Consider the following 17,150-nt stretch of genomic DNA (forward strand, 5'->3'; position numbering starts at 1 on the left):
TGCCTTGATGCCACTCTCATCTCAGGAATTGGCATTATGAGCAGCCAGATCTGCCTTCCTGTAATCCCAAAAAACTCGGGACTTAAAATTGACTCTTGACACAACCTGAGCTTCAACCAGAAAAAATCCACTAGAAGCTCATGTTGTATCACTGAGCTGAGGAACGGTGGTTGATTAGGAATGTGGTTTCTTCACTTAAAAAACCCAAAAGGAGCATTTTTGTCCCCAAATTAACACACCAGGTGGGACAGAGGTTCTTGTAGCTGTGCAGAACCTGCCTCACTTCTGCTCTCAAAACAACTTTCTGCAACTGATTTTTCCTACCATACAGTCTCCAAAGCGAAGAGGGAGAAGGTGCTAGAGTGACATTAAGCACTTGGTAGAGGACTCCTGCAAACAAAGCCTGTCTTAAACCAAGCTGGATTTAATCCTCAATTGAATTATTCTGGTCAGTTTGAGATCTTAGAGCTGCAGCCTTGTGTACTCCCTCTCCCCAGGAGCACCCAGCCCACACCCAAGAGTGTCTAACAGACCCTACACTCTGAATGCCATCAACAATGACTCAGTCTGATGGCTCCTGCTTTGAGAAAGGAATACTGAAGGTTAGTTCAAGAAGTCATTAACACAGATCATATACAGCTTTTTTGGTTAATAAGCAGTGGAAAGAAAAATCTGATTTGCAATAACATTTATTAATGGATAAATGTACATATTTACAAAGAAAAATCTGAGAAAAAATACAAAACCAAAAAGTGTTCCAAAAGAGCATTTTAGGTAAAAAAAGAAAAGTGTTTCTAGTCCCCACAGGACTAGTCTAACAAGACTGTCTACCGCTGCTAAAAGACCCCAAAGGAGCCCAAACCAAGGCCTGTCTTTCTCTCCAGCCCCACAAACCACAACAGATGCAAACAGAGACACAAGAGGAATCACCTCTGTTGGGTTCTCCAGCGTCACCCACCAATAAGTGCAGACCGAGGAGCTTCTGCATGAATCTATAATGCTTTCTTGGGCTGAATTTATCCAGAAAGCTTCCTCCCTCATCCCATAGGTCAGAACAAGCACCATCAACTCATGGCAAGGAAAAAAGAAAGCCCAATAAACCAGTGAAACAATTCTCAGACTGATAAATTACTAACACTGATGTGAAGTGAAAGACTTTGCCCATAACCATTGGGATCTGGACTTGATGATCCTCGTGGGTCCCTTCCAACCCAGGGTATTTCATGATTCTATGATAACCTTCCCAGGAGCTGGTGGTACAGCCAAGCCTCATTCCTCCAAACACAAACTACTTCCCTGCGTGCTGAGGAAATCATCCTCTACTGATTATTTCAGAATAGGAGGGAGATATGGAATACCTACTCTTTAGAGTCATCACTAGTTACTGGAAAACAAGAGAGGGGAGCCAGTCTTGGCTGAACACTGCCCTGACTGAGCTGCCCATGGAGAGTCCTCAGCTCACCTTCCATCACTCCCTGAGCGAGGCAGAAGGTGGGAGGAGATGCAGGCAACACCCTTCTTTATCTGCTCCCTTTCAGCAGTCAAAAAAGAAAAGGGATGTTGTTTTACAGCAATGAAGACCTCAAGTATCATCAAACACAGAGCCCCACACCCAGCAGAGCCTCAGAGCTGAATCTGAGTTCCAAGCGATTGGCTCTGGCACAACTGCTGCTTCAGAATACTGGTTTCCACTTTCTCCTAAAGCAAGAAAGCACAAGAAACTCCTGTGTGTTTTAGGTGGTGTCCAAAAGAGGTGGAATCTGGATAAGGAGATTCAGGAAGTGGCTATGAAGCCAACCGTCAATGTCGCGATAGGAATCACTGAACACTCTACAGCTCCCAGCAGGATCCTACACACATCAAAGAGCATCAGAGAGCTGAGTGCCCACACCACAAAACACTGGACAAAACTTCTGGCAGACTTATCCTGCCTGTGTCACCAGTGTGCCAGTCACCAGAATGGCATTTTCTGCAGCAGGTCACATTGAAAAACCAGGATTTCTCATGCCAGCCTGGATGAGGTTACATGCTGCAGACACTTACAGCTTCCCTGCAGGAGGGATAACTCAGCTCTCCATCACTCATAGCCTGGCACTGCACCAGCCAGGCTGAACAGAGTGCATGAATCCCCATGTCAACAGGTGCCAGTGTCGGGGCAGGCAGGCAGGAGTTGCTGGCGTTCCCAGCAAGTTTGTTCCTGAGGAAAATAGGAATGAAGTTCATGTATTGGTTCTTTTATAGATCCCCTGAGATCTCAGCCTTTAAACAGCACTAGAGCCAATCAGCTCTCCCTGTGCACAGGGATGGCAGCAGGACTCACAAAATCCTCCTCTCGGAGCTGCATCCTGTGCTGACATCATGGGAAAAGGGGGAAACCAGAGCACCAAGGTGTAAAAGATATGGAATGTGCACAAACGGGATACAGAATGTGCAGGAATGAGACCTTACGTGGATTGCCATGGACTGTCACTCCCTTTGCATCACAAGCAAACTGGGAAAAAAGCAGAGGAGCGCCTGGGAAAGGGTCTGTAGCCCAGTGGGCACATCCCTGGGGCATTGGACAGATGAGGTTTCTGTTCCTGCTAAGTTACAGGCCTCCTCTCTCAGGAGGGATCAGATCTACCTGGATGAATATGGATAACTGGCCTCTAAACTGCCAGAGATATAGAAAGCATTTGTTCAATTTCTTTATACTCTGCAGTGATTATTGGTATATAAATTGCAAAAATGTTCCTGAGCATTCTCAGAGTGTAAAGTTTCCAAGGTTTTTTTGCTGATGACAACCAGCCTTATCTAAAGATTTAAAAAGAGAGAAAGAGACCACTTGAATTAAAGAGTTAAAGAATTGAGTAGAGGTGACAGAGCCTATCTCTTATCCCACTGGGATGAGACACCCTGAGCACTCTGGCCTAAGGTTGCTTTGGACAAAAAGTTTTAGAATTCAGGTCCTTTGAAAGTGGGTGACAGAGCTATAGAAACCATGGCTTTGCCAAAGCCACCAATGTGGCTTCCAAGTTCTTGTCACTGGATCAGAAATGCAGGAAACTCAGCAGTGCTCACTGCAGCATCCCAGGCAGCAATCCCGAGCGATGGCTTTGGGAAGGAAGCACCTGTGTTCAAACTCCAGGAAATATGGACAGAAAATGGACAGAGAGATCCAAACAACTCCTGCTTCTTCCCTCTTCACACCAGGCTGGGGAGAGCAAACAATCCCTGTTCTTCATCACAACTGTTTACCGCTTTGGGAAGGAGATGCAGGCAGGGAATGCCAACCACAAGTATCCCTTGACTTCTTCCACCCTGCATTTTCTGCACAGCACATGGCATACCAGCATCCTCCCTCACCTCTCCTCTCCAGGGCCCACCTCCATCTTCCTCAACTCCACATCAGATCTGCTAGAGTCCAAGTGCATTCCTAGGGATGCTCCAAGGATTCAGGGACACAGCCTGCCAGCACCTTCCTTCACACCAGACTACACCTGGACAACAAGCCTCAGACCTCTACACTTCCTAGTGCCAAAGGAGGAAGACTGTGTATTAAAGGCAGTGTATTAAAAAGGGAGGAATATTTTCCAATGAAAATTCAGCATCCTCACAAAACAAAGTCCTAAAGGCACGAACTGGTGAACTAATCGGAGCAGGTTACGAGAGGAATTGGAAGGATTCCTGTGGGATTAAAACAAAGGATTTCACTAGCAACCTAAGTTTCTGAGACAGCATTTAGCACCTCAACCTGTACCTCAAGAGCAAGAGGTGGCTCAAGTGGCCCATGATACCCCATGGACCCTAAGACCAGACAGCACATGCCATGTTTACCTTATTCCTTCCAGTTTATCTGCTAGCTTCCTAAATACTACTGTTCACACAGATACAGATCTAGAAAGGGTTATAAATACAGGTATTTATATATATTCACACATTTTAGTCCATGTAATAAAGGCCTGCTCCTTTCTCTTCCATGCTGCTGTAGCAGCTGCCACCACTGGTGACACTGGGGGGTGTTCTCAGAGTGACTGTGTCCAGTCCAGTCCTCCAGTGGACACAGGAGAACACAGACTAGTGCTGAAAGGAGAAATGGGGGGCTCAGCTCAGCTCCATTGTTACTATTTACAGAAAAGAAACCCCTTAGACACGAAGTCCCACCTTCCCTCCAGTTCACAAACCAGCTCTGCTCAGTCTAGCTGGGCTGGAGCCCGCACAGCTCAGGCAGGATAACTTGGATAAATGGGAGCATCATCCAGACACATTGTAGGCAATAAACAACGAGCGGCATGCAACAGTTTGGTTAAAGAAGTCAAAAACAATCGAGGGCTTTAACATTAGAAGTGTGTCCTGATGTGGCCAAGCCAACTTGCCAACAGAGGGAATGTTCAAACAACAGGTAACTCCATCTCTGTGACCTAAGCAAACATGCATCATTTAGTTCCACACAAATTAAATAAAACACATTCCAAGTGCACAAAGTCCTTCAGACTAAAAAAAAAAAAAATTAATCTATGTTTACAATAAATATCTCCTTGCAATGAGTTTTCTCCTGAAACACTATGTATTTTCTTGGATGTGAGAATAGGAATGGAGAGGGAAGCTGGGATACCTTGTCACAGGTTTCCCCCACTAGAAAATGAAAGGCAGACCCTGTCCCTAACTCATTACCAGGAGCAGCAGTGAGAACCAGTACTTTTTATTTAAGTGTCAATCTGAGTTTCCTAGAAATTTAGTGTTTATGGATTAGATTCCAATGTTCTTCCTAGAGAGTCAACCTCTTCCTAGAGAGTTGCCCACAGAGGCTGTGGATTCCCATGCCTGGAATTGTTCAAGGACAGGTTGGATGGGACTTGGAACAACCTGGTCCAGGGGAAGGTTCCCTGACCATAGCAGAGGGGGAACGAGATGATCTTTATGGGCCCTTCCAACCCCAAACCATTCCAGGATTCTGTGATTCAGCAGATTCCTGTAAAGCATACTTTAGATCATTGTCAAATGTTCTTCAGCTTGTGAATATCTTACATTTAAAACAACAAGCTTAAAAGCAATTCTCCAGCAATTCCTATGGGAAGTCTTCAGGGGCTTGGGAAACCAGACTCTACTCTCAGGATTTCCTCCACCCATCTGCTCTCCCACAGCAGATGGGAACACAATTCAAAGAATTTGCTTTTGCACCATAGGAAACTTCAGAATGGACCTGGCAATCCACGACCACTTCTGCTAGGTCCCATCACAGCCACACAAGGACATACAGTGGGATTAACACGACAGTCACGGGGTGTCCCTCCCAGGGACAGCCAAATACGGAGATCAAAAACCAGGACAAAGAAGATGCAGCAGAGACTACAGCCCAGAAATTCAGGAGCTTTGGTCTTGAGGTTTCAACATGACTTTGTTGCCACTCAGAGAAAGAGCAGCCACCAAACAGTCAGTGCTATAACCAGGAGGAAGGACATCATAAAGGGAATACGTGGAGAAGGAAAAACGCTAGAGTACAGCTGACACTTTTTGAGTGATTTCTGCTCTTCAGGGATTGCAATAGAAACCTTTGGAAGAGTTGCTTCACTTGCTGGCCGGGGAAAGGCTGTCTCAGTAGGTATCTCCTGCTCTTTTAGTTTGTCTTCATCCTGTACTAACAGAGGCCGTTCCCGTGTCTGCTTTCATGGTAGAAGATCAAGAAAGACAGAGAGAGATGAACAAAAATGACAGATGGAAAGTGCCCAAAATGACACTTGGAGATGTGCAAAGCATTAGGGCAGCTCTTCTCAACATAAAATAAACTGCCCTGGGGAGCAGAGCTGCTGGTGGCTTGCGTCACACCAGCCCTGGAGCTATAGAACCATGTTCTCTCTGCAGAGCTCATCAACATCTGCATCAGGATCATGGGTGTTTGATGCCTGCCCTCCCAGAAAAGTGGATGCCCAAAATCTTCCAGAGTGTTTTGGAACTGGAATGGTGAGAAAAGCATTTGAAGCATTTTGAAACAGGAATGGTGCAGTACAAAATGTGGTCTCTGACAGCTATCCTAATCTACAGTGCCCATAAAACCCAGCGTTTAGAAAATCCCATGGAACAGCCAGACTGAAGAGCAGATACAAAATGCTTTTCCAAAGTTCTGACTGGAGTATCAAAATTTCAGCTGGTTTGAAAATTCTATTGAACAAGTGAAAAACTGTAAATCTTAAAAATCCCACACATGGAGCAGGCAGGGTGGCAGTAGGAGCAGTGCATACTCCTGGAATTTTGCTCCGTGTTTTAGCATATTTGTTTCTGGAGTTTAAAGAACAATAAAAACCCAGAATGAGTAAATCAGCACACAGGACCATGCAAGGGCTTCAGCACTTCTGCTGAAGAAAGGAAAGGTTGTGGGAATGTTGCTGTTCAGTAAGTCTACATCTCTTTAGTTTGCCAGCCCTGGTCAAACCCAAGTGTACTTAGGACAGGAAAAACTTGGCTCTAAGCTCCCTCAGCTGAGCCAACCTCCGCTGGTCAGTGCGGTATTTTGAGACTGGTTCTTTGCACACCCCTAAGTGGTGAGAATTCGGGAGAAAGTAGCTGGGAGACTGGGCAGCAAAATAAAATATAAGATGCAAGAGTAACATGATCATTAAAACAACAAAACAAAATAAAACAAAAAAAAACCCAAAAAACCAAAACAAACAAACAAAAAAAAGAAAGAAAGACAACATAAAAAGAACAGGGAACAGTTAAATTTTCAGAATTGCTTTTGTCCCCGAATACACAGTTATATTGGTCATGCAGCTTTTTCGAACCAGCCATGCACCAAAATAAGCAAAAATTGAAAGCTGCAAAAGCTGCAGCAGTGCCAAAGTCCTCTGGGTGTGAGTTATGAAACTACTTCATGTAGCCAAAAAAAAAAATGTTATCCAGCAGCTGCTGTTGAGTTTTTGCTCAGTGCCATTGCAATAGCAAGTCTGGTTCAGAAGCACAGATCAGAGCAGCAGCTTTACCTCAAGCCCACCAACCTGTCTCTCAGAAGATGGGACAGTGACTTTCTTGACCTGGACACACAAAGCGTGTTAAGGTTCAGTTGTCTCATAACAAAACATACAGGAAAATAGCAGAGAAGTGGCCTCTGGCAAAAAACCCTTTGGCCACTAAGGCAGGGTGAAAGCACCATCATGAACGGGAGCAATGGCTTTGCACCATGATTTACAATCCTTAATTACCATCTGATTTATGATCCTTCAACACATGCAAGTGAGGGAAAACTTTCTCCCCGGTCAGTGCCTGCAGAAGATGCATTTCTGGAGGTTCATAGCAGGACATAGCAACCTCAGAGTGAGATCATTTCAAAGAGGACCAGATTAAGAAGGAACTTCCAGAAATGCAAATCTAGGGCTGAAACCAATTCTGCAGTGCTGCAGACCCACTGCCGCCTTAGGTGGAAGAAGCCCACACCATCCAGTTATGGTAACCAGCAGCCCTCCAAGGTCTCAGTGTGGTCACCTTGCAAGAAATTCTTCATAAAAACCAAGGATAACATTCTTGAACTGCAGTTGTAGAGCTTGAGAGCCTCAGCTCTGTCTCACCCACTGGGCACTGAGCAGAGCTCTGCTGCCCACACTCCTGAGGAATCTACGCTGAGGCTCAGCCACAGAGGGTGAAGTCTATCCCTGTGTTAAACAGGGTAATCCCGATGACAGGTAACCCACAAAAGCAGTGGCTGCCCCTGGATCCCTGGAAGTGACCGAGGTTAGGCTGGATGGGGCTTGGAGGAACCTGGGACAAGCAGAAAGTGCCCCTGCCCATGGCAGGGGTGGGACTGGAGGGGCTTTAAGTTCCCTTCCAATGGAAACCATTCTGAGATTCTGTAACAACCAACCCTGAGTAAGTTCATTTTGGAGATCTCATTTTCTAGTAGGCAAAAAGCCCTTTAGCTGTCTTGGCTTTACTCCAAGCTTTGAGGAGCCTGTAGTAAACTTGGTGTTAAACCCCTTGTACATGTTACAATTACCCTCCATCTACTGAAAGATTATTTCCTGATTAATAAATATCTGCCTTGTTTGAACATGAAATACTAGTTCATCTGCAGGGCTGTGGGAAGGAAGGGGAAAAACTGGGCTTTCAACCAAGAGAGTCTTCAATTACCACCATTTGCAGTCAGAATGCAATTTTTCTGTTGCAATAAAAAATTGCATTTACCACTTAAAAGACTGATTACCACAGGCACTAACTACAGTTTTACTCACAGACTCCAAATACGAACCAGTTGCCACCAGTATGACACAGAGGTGTCTGTTAGCCAAGAAGAAACCAGCTGGTGACTGGTTTTTCCTTGAAAAATTACCTTTTCAAGGAAATTAGCAGAGTAACTGTGAGTATATGTGGTTACTAACACACAGTTCCTGGAAGAAGGGAGATTCTCATCATGTTTGAAGAGCCCTGCTGTGGCCACCCAAGGAGTCTTCTCAAAGCCTCCATAGCAGATCAGCACCTGGAGTTCCTAATGCAAGTCTAAACCCAATGACATACCAGATTAACTAGAGAATAAAGTGATTTTGGAAAAATCATCCCATCCCAGTGCTTCTCCGCTGGGTTATTGCCAATGTTATCTCTGAAGTAATAATTTAGGTTTTTGGATATTGGGTTTGTCAGGGTTTTTTCCACATTTTGAGGAGATCCAGGAATGACCCAGTCCCCAAACCAGCCATGGGAAGTGCTCTCTAGCATCTGACATTGACAGCAACACTAGGAAACGTAGCATCAATACCAGTTAAGGAATTCTTACATCCTTCTCTATCAAAAAAATCACATTTTTAATACTATGACTAGAGTTTCGATTCTCTCAGAGAACATTCTACATGTTACAAGTCAATACTAACTATTAAAATTGAAAATAAGCAGAAGCTAAGGGGAGCCGAGTCCCACAGTGCAATGCTGCCCTTGGAACAGCCCGTGCCGAGGTACTCACTCCATCCGCTCCCGTGGGAATCTGCCCGTTGATGTTGAGGCTGCGGAAAGGGGAGTGGGTGGACAAACGTTTGTCCCACTCACTGGGCCGAGGCTCTGGGACGGACTCCATGAAGTTCTTCTTCAGCTCACTGATGTTGGCATGGTGCTTCTTTATTTCTTCCTGGGTCTTATCTAGATCCTATCAGCAAAAGGACAGGATAAGTGAAGGGACATGGAGAGACTTGGGACTGCCTAAGCTGTGCTTAGCAAAGCTGCACTCAGCAGATCTACTGACAACTTCCCAAACTGTGCTCACACTGCAAACACACAAAGGGAGCATCCTCTCTCCTCCTGTTTTTTTAATTAGGATAAACTGCAACCCCAGAACAGGGTCTTGTCCAGCAGCGGGACATGCCAGTGGTTCATCTCAAGCTACACCAAACCAGGTGACAGCTGAGCTGGAATATCATGGATTTTCCCCAAACAGGATTTTTTAAAGTTGCCAAACTATGTTTCTTTGGGTTATTTAATTTAACATCTTTAAATTTTGTGGGTTTGCTTTCTTTATCCTCTGCTAGCCTGAGTATTTCCAGTTATTAATACAATTGATGATAAAGAAAATGTTTTCTCAATTTTATTTACTCGCTTCATACCTGTTTCTCTTTTTTCCTAGCAGAAATTATCTTTGTTTCCAGAATATCCCATTACCATTTTTTCCACTCCCTCTCATCTCATCCCTCCAGGAGCTATCATAGGCCGTTTTAGACTTCAGAAACAAAGATGAGATAATTTTTTGGGGAAAAAAAATCAAACTGAAAATTTATTTTATGCTGGATCAATCAAGAAACTCCTGTTGAAACTTTTCATCTGGAAAAAGTCAGATTTTTACTGTGTGATGCCATTTTACAGCATAAACACACATACTTCAAGGCAAGTCAACTTCTTAAAAATAGTTCTTCCTTGCAAGCAAACCAGAGGTTATAGAAAAGAAAGCTTTTGCAGACAGGAAACAACTTTTCAGGATGGGGCCAAAAAGTAGCAAGAAAAGGGGAAATCAAGGTCAGTAAAAGCATCACCAGGAAACTTCACTCTTTTTGTGCTTTTAGGTGTTACTCAGCCCATCGATTTTAGAAGATGGGACAACAAATGCATCCCTAAAGGAGGGCCCTCCCAAAAATCTCCATTCCTGCAACTCACCGAGGACACACCACCCTCCCTCCCCACAGGGCTAAACCCCAAATGCCTCTTTAACAATATTTACTTTTTTTGGCACAGGTCTGGGGGGAAAATAACAAATTTTGGCTTCTATCCCGAATGAAAGTATAAGGCAAGTGCCTCTTAGGTAGGGAAAAAAAGTAGAAATTAGTCTGCTGTGGACTCTGGGGCAAATCCCTGCCTGGTCCAAGAACCCTACAGGTGCTCCTGGCTCAGAGAAGAGAGAGGGACCACCTTGGCTTTCCACTACTGCGCAGGAACAAGGCCTGGGAGGGCTGCCAGAGGAGCCACAGCCACGAGGAGCTATCTGCAGCCAGATCTGGGAAGCACCTTGAGCAACTAGCTTGCTCAGTGTCACCCTTTTCCTCCTGTTTCACCCTTTCTGCAGAAAGCTGGTGCATGTGGAGTGTTAAAAGGCTTTCAGTAAAATCACCAGGCAGCTTCAGGTGAGGTCTGCCAGGAAAATATCTGATCTGCCAAGTGCATGGATTAAAAAAATAAAGGGAATAAAGGGGGTGAGCTGCTGGGTCAGCCTGATTGTAGGGGAGGGCTGGAGCACCTGCAACAGAACTGTGGGAAGGGGAGTGGAGACAGAAAGGGCTTGGAGTCAAGTATTGCACTGATGGGGAAAAAAGAGGTTAGAAGCAATGACAAAGCTCTGTTTGGGGTTGGGAAATTGGAGCTGTTTGAATTGGGTGAAAAAGCAACAGGCGTGGTCTTCAGAGTGCTCGGGTGGCAGCTGAACTCTGCCTATCATGTGCAGACCCTTCACTTGTCACTCAAAGCTCTAAGTTGTAGCAGTAAAAAAAAACCAACCAAACAAACAAACAAACAAAAAAAACAAAAAAAACCAAAAAAAAAACCAAAAAAAAACCCAAACAAAACCCCCCCCCGCCAAAACCAACAAACCCCAAGAAACCTACACAGAAGCTGCAATACTTTGAACATTCTGATGAGAAGGCAGTTAGTACACTCCACTTTCAAGAGATACCACCAGGGAAACCCTATGAGCTGCTGGTGCTGCAAGTTTGAGTAGAAACATGTAACACAGGACCAGACTATCAGAAGTCACAAAACATCTCCCATAACAGAGTGTATTAAAGAAAATAAAATATATGATTGGCATGGTCTGTTCTGAGACTGAGCTTAGGTGAAAACAAGTGGAAAGGGCTCCCAAATCCAAAGGGAGGAGCTGTAACGTGGAAGGATAAGCCACCTGTGACCACTGAGCCTGTCTATCAGATCCAGAGGGACCTGGCACTAAGGCAGGATGGGGCCCAGGGGTGATGAGGCCAAAAATGGCTGGGAAGAGGATGAAAAAGCTGCAAACACCACTGCATCATCCAAAAAGATTCCTCCTGCCAGAAGCAACACGGACATTGTGGTGACCTGGACATCACAGAGATGACAGTTTCACAGAATCCTGGAATGGTTTGGGATGGAAGGGAACTTAAAGCCCATCTCATTCTCCCCCTGCTCTGGGCAGGGACACTTTCCACTATCCCAGCTTGCTCCACACCCCATCCAACCTGGCCTTGGGACACTTCCAGGGATCCAGGGGCAACCACAGCTGCTCTAGGCAATGTGCCCCAACTTCACCAGCAGCTTATCCTGAATTTTATATTTTCACAGGCTTTTCCCCCAGGAAAATAATTTGTTTCAAGCAGTGAAAAACTGGTAAATGAGCCCAGCACTACAATCCATGACCCCTTGAGCAGCCAGCGGGTCCCAGAGCAGATCTGAGCACTGCCAATCATGTATTTTGGGAAGGTATGAGAGAATGAAAGTCAGAAGAGGAAGAAGGCCTGCACATCATCATGTTTACTGTCACCATGCAGAAGCATAATTAAAAAATCAACCAAATCAAAAGGTCTTTCATGCAAGAGCATGCAAAAACAATGGCAGCAGCAGAAGAGGAAGAAGTTCAGCGCAGATGCAGAAGGTTTAGCAAATGCAACTCAAATAAAGCTTCAAGTTCATACAAACCTCCAACATTAAATTGCTATGCCTGATATAAATGTTTTCACCATCTAGCCTCTTTGATCTCTTCTGTGAAAATGAAAGAAAAGGGGGAAACAAAACAAAACAAAAAAGCACAAAAAATTAAAACGTTGGTCTTGTGGGATTGATAAATCGGCAAATTAAAAAGTTAACTCAGCATTGGGAGTGCAGCGCTGTGGCAGCATGGGGTGGGAATTCCCGCTGGGAATGGGGGTCTGGCTCATGGAGAATGGGAGATGTAATGAGTCCTTTAAAGAGACAGCTCCCAGGGGGCCTTGGCTCTGGCCACAAAAACACAGTTCTTGGTTTTCTGTGGAAGCCTCGCACAGTCACCTCACCACGCTCCTGGGAGATGCAGGCCCACCCCTGAGTTCGAGGCTGCACTGCCTGGGGGGACTTTTACGAGCACAACGTGCATAGCAACTGCACCTTAACCACTTTCCCATCTTGGATGTTTCCCTATTACTTAATCAATACCAAAGAGGTTTTCTCCTGATTTTTGTTTCGCATTTTCTGCAATGCAGGCTACATTTAGTTTGTAACTGAATTTGTTACAGAGAAGAAATTTCATAAATCAAAACACATGTGTTTCTTTTGAACATTCAACATGCATAATTTCAGCAATGAGCTTATCTATGGGACAAAAAGCTATTAATTTTCAGATCATGAATTTGACAGTTTAAAGAAAACCAACACCCCAACCCAAAGCCCATGAAGAAATTGGGGCACTGTCTTTTTAAACAAGTTACATATGCATGAATGATATGTCAAATTTGGTGAAAGGGTAAAATGGCTAACCTTCCTCATTCTTATCAGCTCTTCCTCTTTTTCTGCAGGCTGCTGCTGTTGGGCAGTGATAAAAAAAAAAAAAAAAAAAAAAGTTGTTGGTTCATTTAACTACATTGAACCTTGGGAAAAAAAAGTGAACAACCTAAACTGAATTATTAGCACAAACCTGGGGCTGGGCACCATTCGTGGTGGGGACTGTGACCTCAATGTGTGTTTTCCTCACCTACATTTAGGAAATAAATTGGTAAAAACATTTCTTGTTAGTAGATTTGTTTCAAGAAACCATTTAGTTTCAAATACAGCTGCATAAAGTTGGTTTTGAAGTGCTAGGAGAACATGCAAAAACCAACATGCAGCCCTGGGCAGGGATTAATGACACAGCAGCTCCCCAGCACTTTGTTAGTCAATGGCATGTTAAATAATTCCTCCAGCTTGAGAATTATTTGTATTTGAAAGCAATGCTCTCCAGTGCTTCTGAAGAAGGGCTTCCCACTCACAGTAGGCTGGTCAGGCAATGTTTTCAAATGGCATTTGCAGCTGGATCTCCCAGTGAAAATCCAAACAAAGCAACATGCTCAAATTAACACAGACCTTCTCAAAACCAGAAATTATTGGCTGTATCGCAGGTATTATGTTGGAGGAGGCAGTAAGAAGAGGCATAGCCACAAAACCAAGCCTAACATCACAAATTAGGTTCTTTCCTGTCCATAAGTAGAGAGCCAAGATTGTCTTAACACTCTAAGTAAAGTATTTTAGGGAAACTAGATTGCCACATACTCTGAAGGCAAAAGCATCAGTGGGTGTTAAAAGAAGTGAGCTGCAGCTCCATTGGAGAAACAGTAAATTTAGTATGTTCAAATCCACATTTTCCTCCCACATCTATGTTTAAAGGAGAAAAAAAATCTAATGTTTAAGCATTTAGGAAAAAACCTGCAATAAGTAAGATGGGATAAGTAAAATTTCCTTGTTCTCAGTGTAACATGAGGGAGGGGGAGCAGCTGGGCAGGAACAGCAGGGCAGGATCTCTGTGCTCTGACTCCCACCCCACAGGGCCAACCTGAAGTTCCCTTCAGCAGTTTCATTTAAAAATTACTGTTCACACAGGCCATGGAAGTTTTTGAAGCAAATGCCCTTTCTTCACCTCCATCTCCAAACCTTAATTAATAGGAATCTTCCCTGGAAATGCTTACACAAGACCCACTGTGTGATATGTTCAGAATTATGTGGCTCCAGCAGTGCTGAGAACAGCTAAATTTGGAGTATGTGGAAACTGTCTCAAGGCAAACACTTCCTCTGCACCACCGTAAGGTTTCAATAAGTCAGTAATATCTGCTGAATATTAAGGACACTGTAACATCAGCAATAATTTTGCACATTATTTCAACTTATTAGAACAGCACACACGTATCAACCCCAGCAAAGAACTCAGACATTTGTAGAAAGATCAAATAATAGTTAAAAGTACTGAATTTAAACAATAAACTCCCCAAGGTCTCACCAGTGCCATTTTTAACTTAAGTTTTAGTCCAATTTGCAGCACTGTATTACCAGCTCTCCCAGCAAAAGCCTACCAAGATGAAAAACATTCTGGCGCTGGGCTGCAGACCAGATCCATTATCACTGATTTCACTGGAATTCACTCCTGCTGTCGTACCAGGAATCAGGGGGCACAGCCTGGCCATGGGTGAGCTCTGAACTCTAGTTCCATGATCACATGCAGCTCTTGCCAGTGTTTTTAACCATCTATCAGCAGGCTGCACTTGCTTTGACTACAACCACCAATACCCGACTGCCCTGGAGCTCCTTCTTCTACCGAATGTCACAGCTGGGATTTCCCTGGCACCCAGACCCCTGTGCCTGCTCCCATCCGGCACTGAGGGATGAGGGATGAACCCCTCATCTCCCAGAACAGAGCTGCTGCTTTGGGGTGACTTCCTTGAGCGATGCTCCAGCCCAGCTCTTCCCAAGAGACTCCGCTCGGACCTACCTTTGAGGCATCCACTGGCTCCTCGGGTTTCTCCAGTGGAAATTCTTCACGTCTCACTTCAGATTTTGCTGTTTCCTTCCCTACTTTAGATGTGGCCACGTCCTTCACGTTGGACTTAGCTGGGCCTGGCTCTGCAGGGTGGCTCTGAGCGATGGCTGGGGCTGATGTAGGCCGGGGACTCCGCTCTGGGGTTATCACAGCCACTGCTGAGGATGGGGGACAGACAGGGATAAGGTTCAGAGCAGGTAACTTTTCAATGGATTGTGCAAAGTCTTTCCAAATTACAGTGCTGTCATTTAAAAAGAAAGGGAGAAAGAGGAGGAGTATGAAAAAAAAGGGAAAAGAAATAAAGATGTTGAGCAAAGCAGCTTGAGCATTTGGTACAGGAGAGTTGAGATTATTTTCCTTATGGTTTAAGATAAAATCAAATAAAACCCAATACCAGATGGTTTACAAAAAGCAAGCTTGCACTCTGCCACACCAGAAGCCACACCAGAAAGGCAAATCTATTTTTGACATTGTGCCATGAATTTCTGGGTCCTTTACACACAACTGACATGGACTCCATTCCAATGCAACTAAAAAAGACACGGTGTAAGGAGTTCCGTACTCATAGGCATCTCCTCACACAGAAACAGATGGCTTCTGGAAGAAAAACACAGGCTTTCGTGTGTGTGTGTCCCCCCCCCCCCGCCAAAAATCAACAAGCATTGCTCCAGCAAACTTCTCAGCAACTTCCCAGTGGGTTTCAAGGCAGGCTGGGACTGTGTGTCTGAGCTGGATATCTTCAATGCAGCACAGTGGGAAGATACCCAGCACTTCCAGGCCAGTGACAGTGCAGAAATGAACAGCATACTGCCAAAAGCCATCTTTTCAGAGGATGATAATTGTAAATACAAGCACTAGGTCCACACAAAGTCAACTGCCTACTTCAGTTCCTGATTTGCCAGGTAGTTGCCCAACCCCAAGGAAATAGTCAAGCCAAAGCTGTGTGACAAAGCAAGCCCAAATTAATTTCCTAAAAGCACATAGGTATATAATAAGCTATTTGGTTCTTCTGATGTTGGTTTTTAGGGATGTTTCACTAAAAAGACACCCTGTCACATAAAAGAATATCTTTGACATGATGTCACATTCCCAGAATCACAGTTTGCAGCAGGACTATACTGTGTATCATATTCCAGCCAACATGAGGTCACTCATGTCCAGCCAGTCACTCACAGAAAATTTGCTGTTAAAATAAAAATTGTAATTTCAAGCAACTTCCTTAGTAAGAATTCCTGTGGTACTGAAAAGGTAACAGCATCTCATCTGTGTCTTAATAAAACAGAGAGAATAAGGTGTCCATGTGGCCAAAAATGTACAAGGTGGAGGCTAAAAAAGAATTTTTTTTAAAATTTCGGAATTTCCAGAGACTGCAATGACACTTTCAAGACAAACTCCTGGACACCACATCCTGTTGTAAACAACCTTAAAACCCACCCCACCACTGCCAGCTCCACTCTCTCCCTGCTCCTTGGCACAGCATTTCATTTCTGTGACCCAGACACTGTGTTATCCTCTTCAAAGGACAATTGGTGCTGTGTCCCAGTGTATTCATGTCACGGAAGCAGTGACAGCTGCTGGGAAGGTTGCACAGAGGTGAGATGGCAGGGATGGCTGGGATGAGGAGGATGCTGGGAGTGCAAAGCTGTCATTGCGGTGGTACCTGACTCCTTTGGCAACGGCTCTAGTTCTCTCACCGCCATCATTTTCTCTTCCTCCTCCTCTTCAACTGGGCTTATCTCAATACTGCCAAGATCACGTTTGGCTAAAAAAGTTATGGATGTGTTAAAATGCCACCTTAAAGAGGAAGCAGCAAAGGAAATATTGCCACCAGTAAATCCACAGGGCCATCTCTCTAGCTGCTCTCCCAGAGTATCAAGACATGCAGGAAAAATAGTAACAGACACCAAGGTTCTCCTGTGCCATCCAACAATGAGTTCTGGGCTGCCAGAACTGTATTTTAATTACATTTTCATGATTACCAGCCTTTGACTATTTTAACACATGATTTAAACACAGTAAAAATCATTGAGATATAAAACATAGGTTGGAACTAGATGATTTTAAGGTCCCTCGCAACCCAAACCATTGCAGAATTCTATGACTGATCATCATCAGCATGGCCATCACCTCATCAACAGTCCCTACTGGGAGCAGAAAAGCCAGGATGAGGCAAAGTACAGGAGGTGGATGAGAAGGGGCAGCTACAGCA

At 44.5% G+C, this 17,150-nt stretch overlaps 1 protein-coding gene across 38 annotated transcripts in view; it reads right to left on the reverse strand.

Moving 5' to 3' along the window:
• EPB41 (erythrocyte membrane protein band 4.1) overlaps positions 1 to 17,150 on the reverse strand; it is a 95,481-nt gene that overhangs the window by 14,659 nt on the left and 63,672 nt on the right. For 11 of the 38 annotated variants that reach the window (XM_077189497.1, XM_077189484.1, XM_077189474.1 and 8 more), the window contains 6 exons: positions 16,602 to 16,703; positions 14,894 to 15,099; positions 13,073 to 13,129; positions 12,916 to 12,960; positions 12,103 to 12,165; positions 8,921 to 9,100 (listed from right to left, as the gene is read on the reverse strand). In XM_077189497.1, coding sequence (XP_077045612.1) covers positions 8,921 to 9,100; positions 12,103 to 12,165; positions 12,916 to 12,960; positions 13,073 to 13,129; positions 14,894 to 15,099; positions 16,602 to 16,703 — 653 coding nt within the window. Of the gene's footprint in view, positions 1 to 673; positions 6,549 to 6,956; positions 7,008 to 8,920; positions 9,101 to 12,102; positions 12,166 to 12,915; positions 12,961 to 13,072; positions 13,130 to 14,893; positions 15,100 to 16,601; positions 16,704 to 17,150 lie in introns of those variants that run through there. The other 27 variants (XM_077189487.1, XM_077189482.1, XM_077189476.1 and 24 more) reach the window with 21 other exon arrangements.

This window comes from Agelaius phoeniceus, chromosome 22 (assembly GCF_051311805.1).
Source record: "Agelaius phoeniceus isolate bAgePho1 chromosome 22, bAgePho1.hap1, whole genome shotgun sequence".
NCBI lineage: Eukaryota > Metazoa > Chordata > Aves > Passeriformes > Icteridae > Agelaius > Agelaius phoeniceus.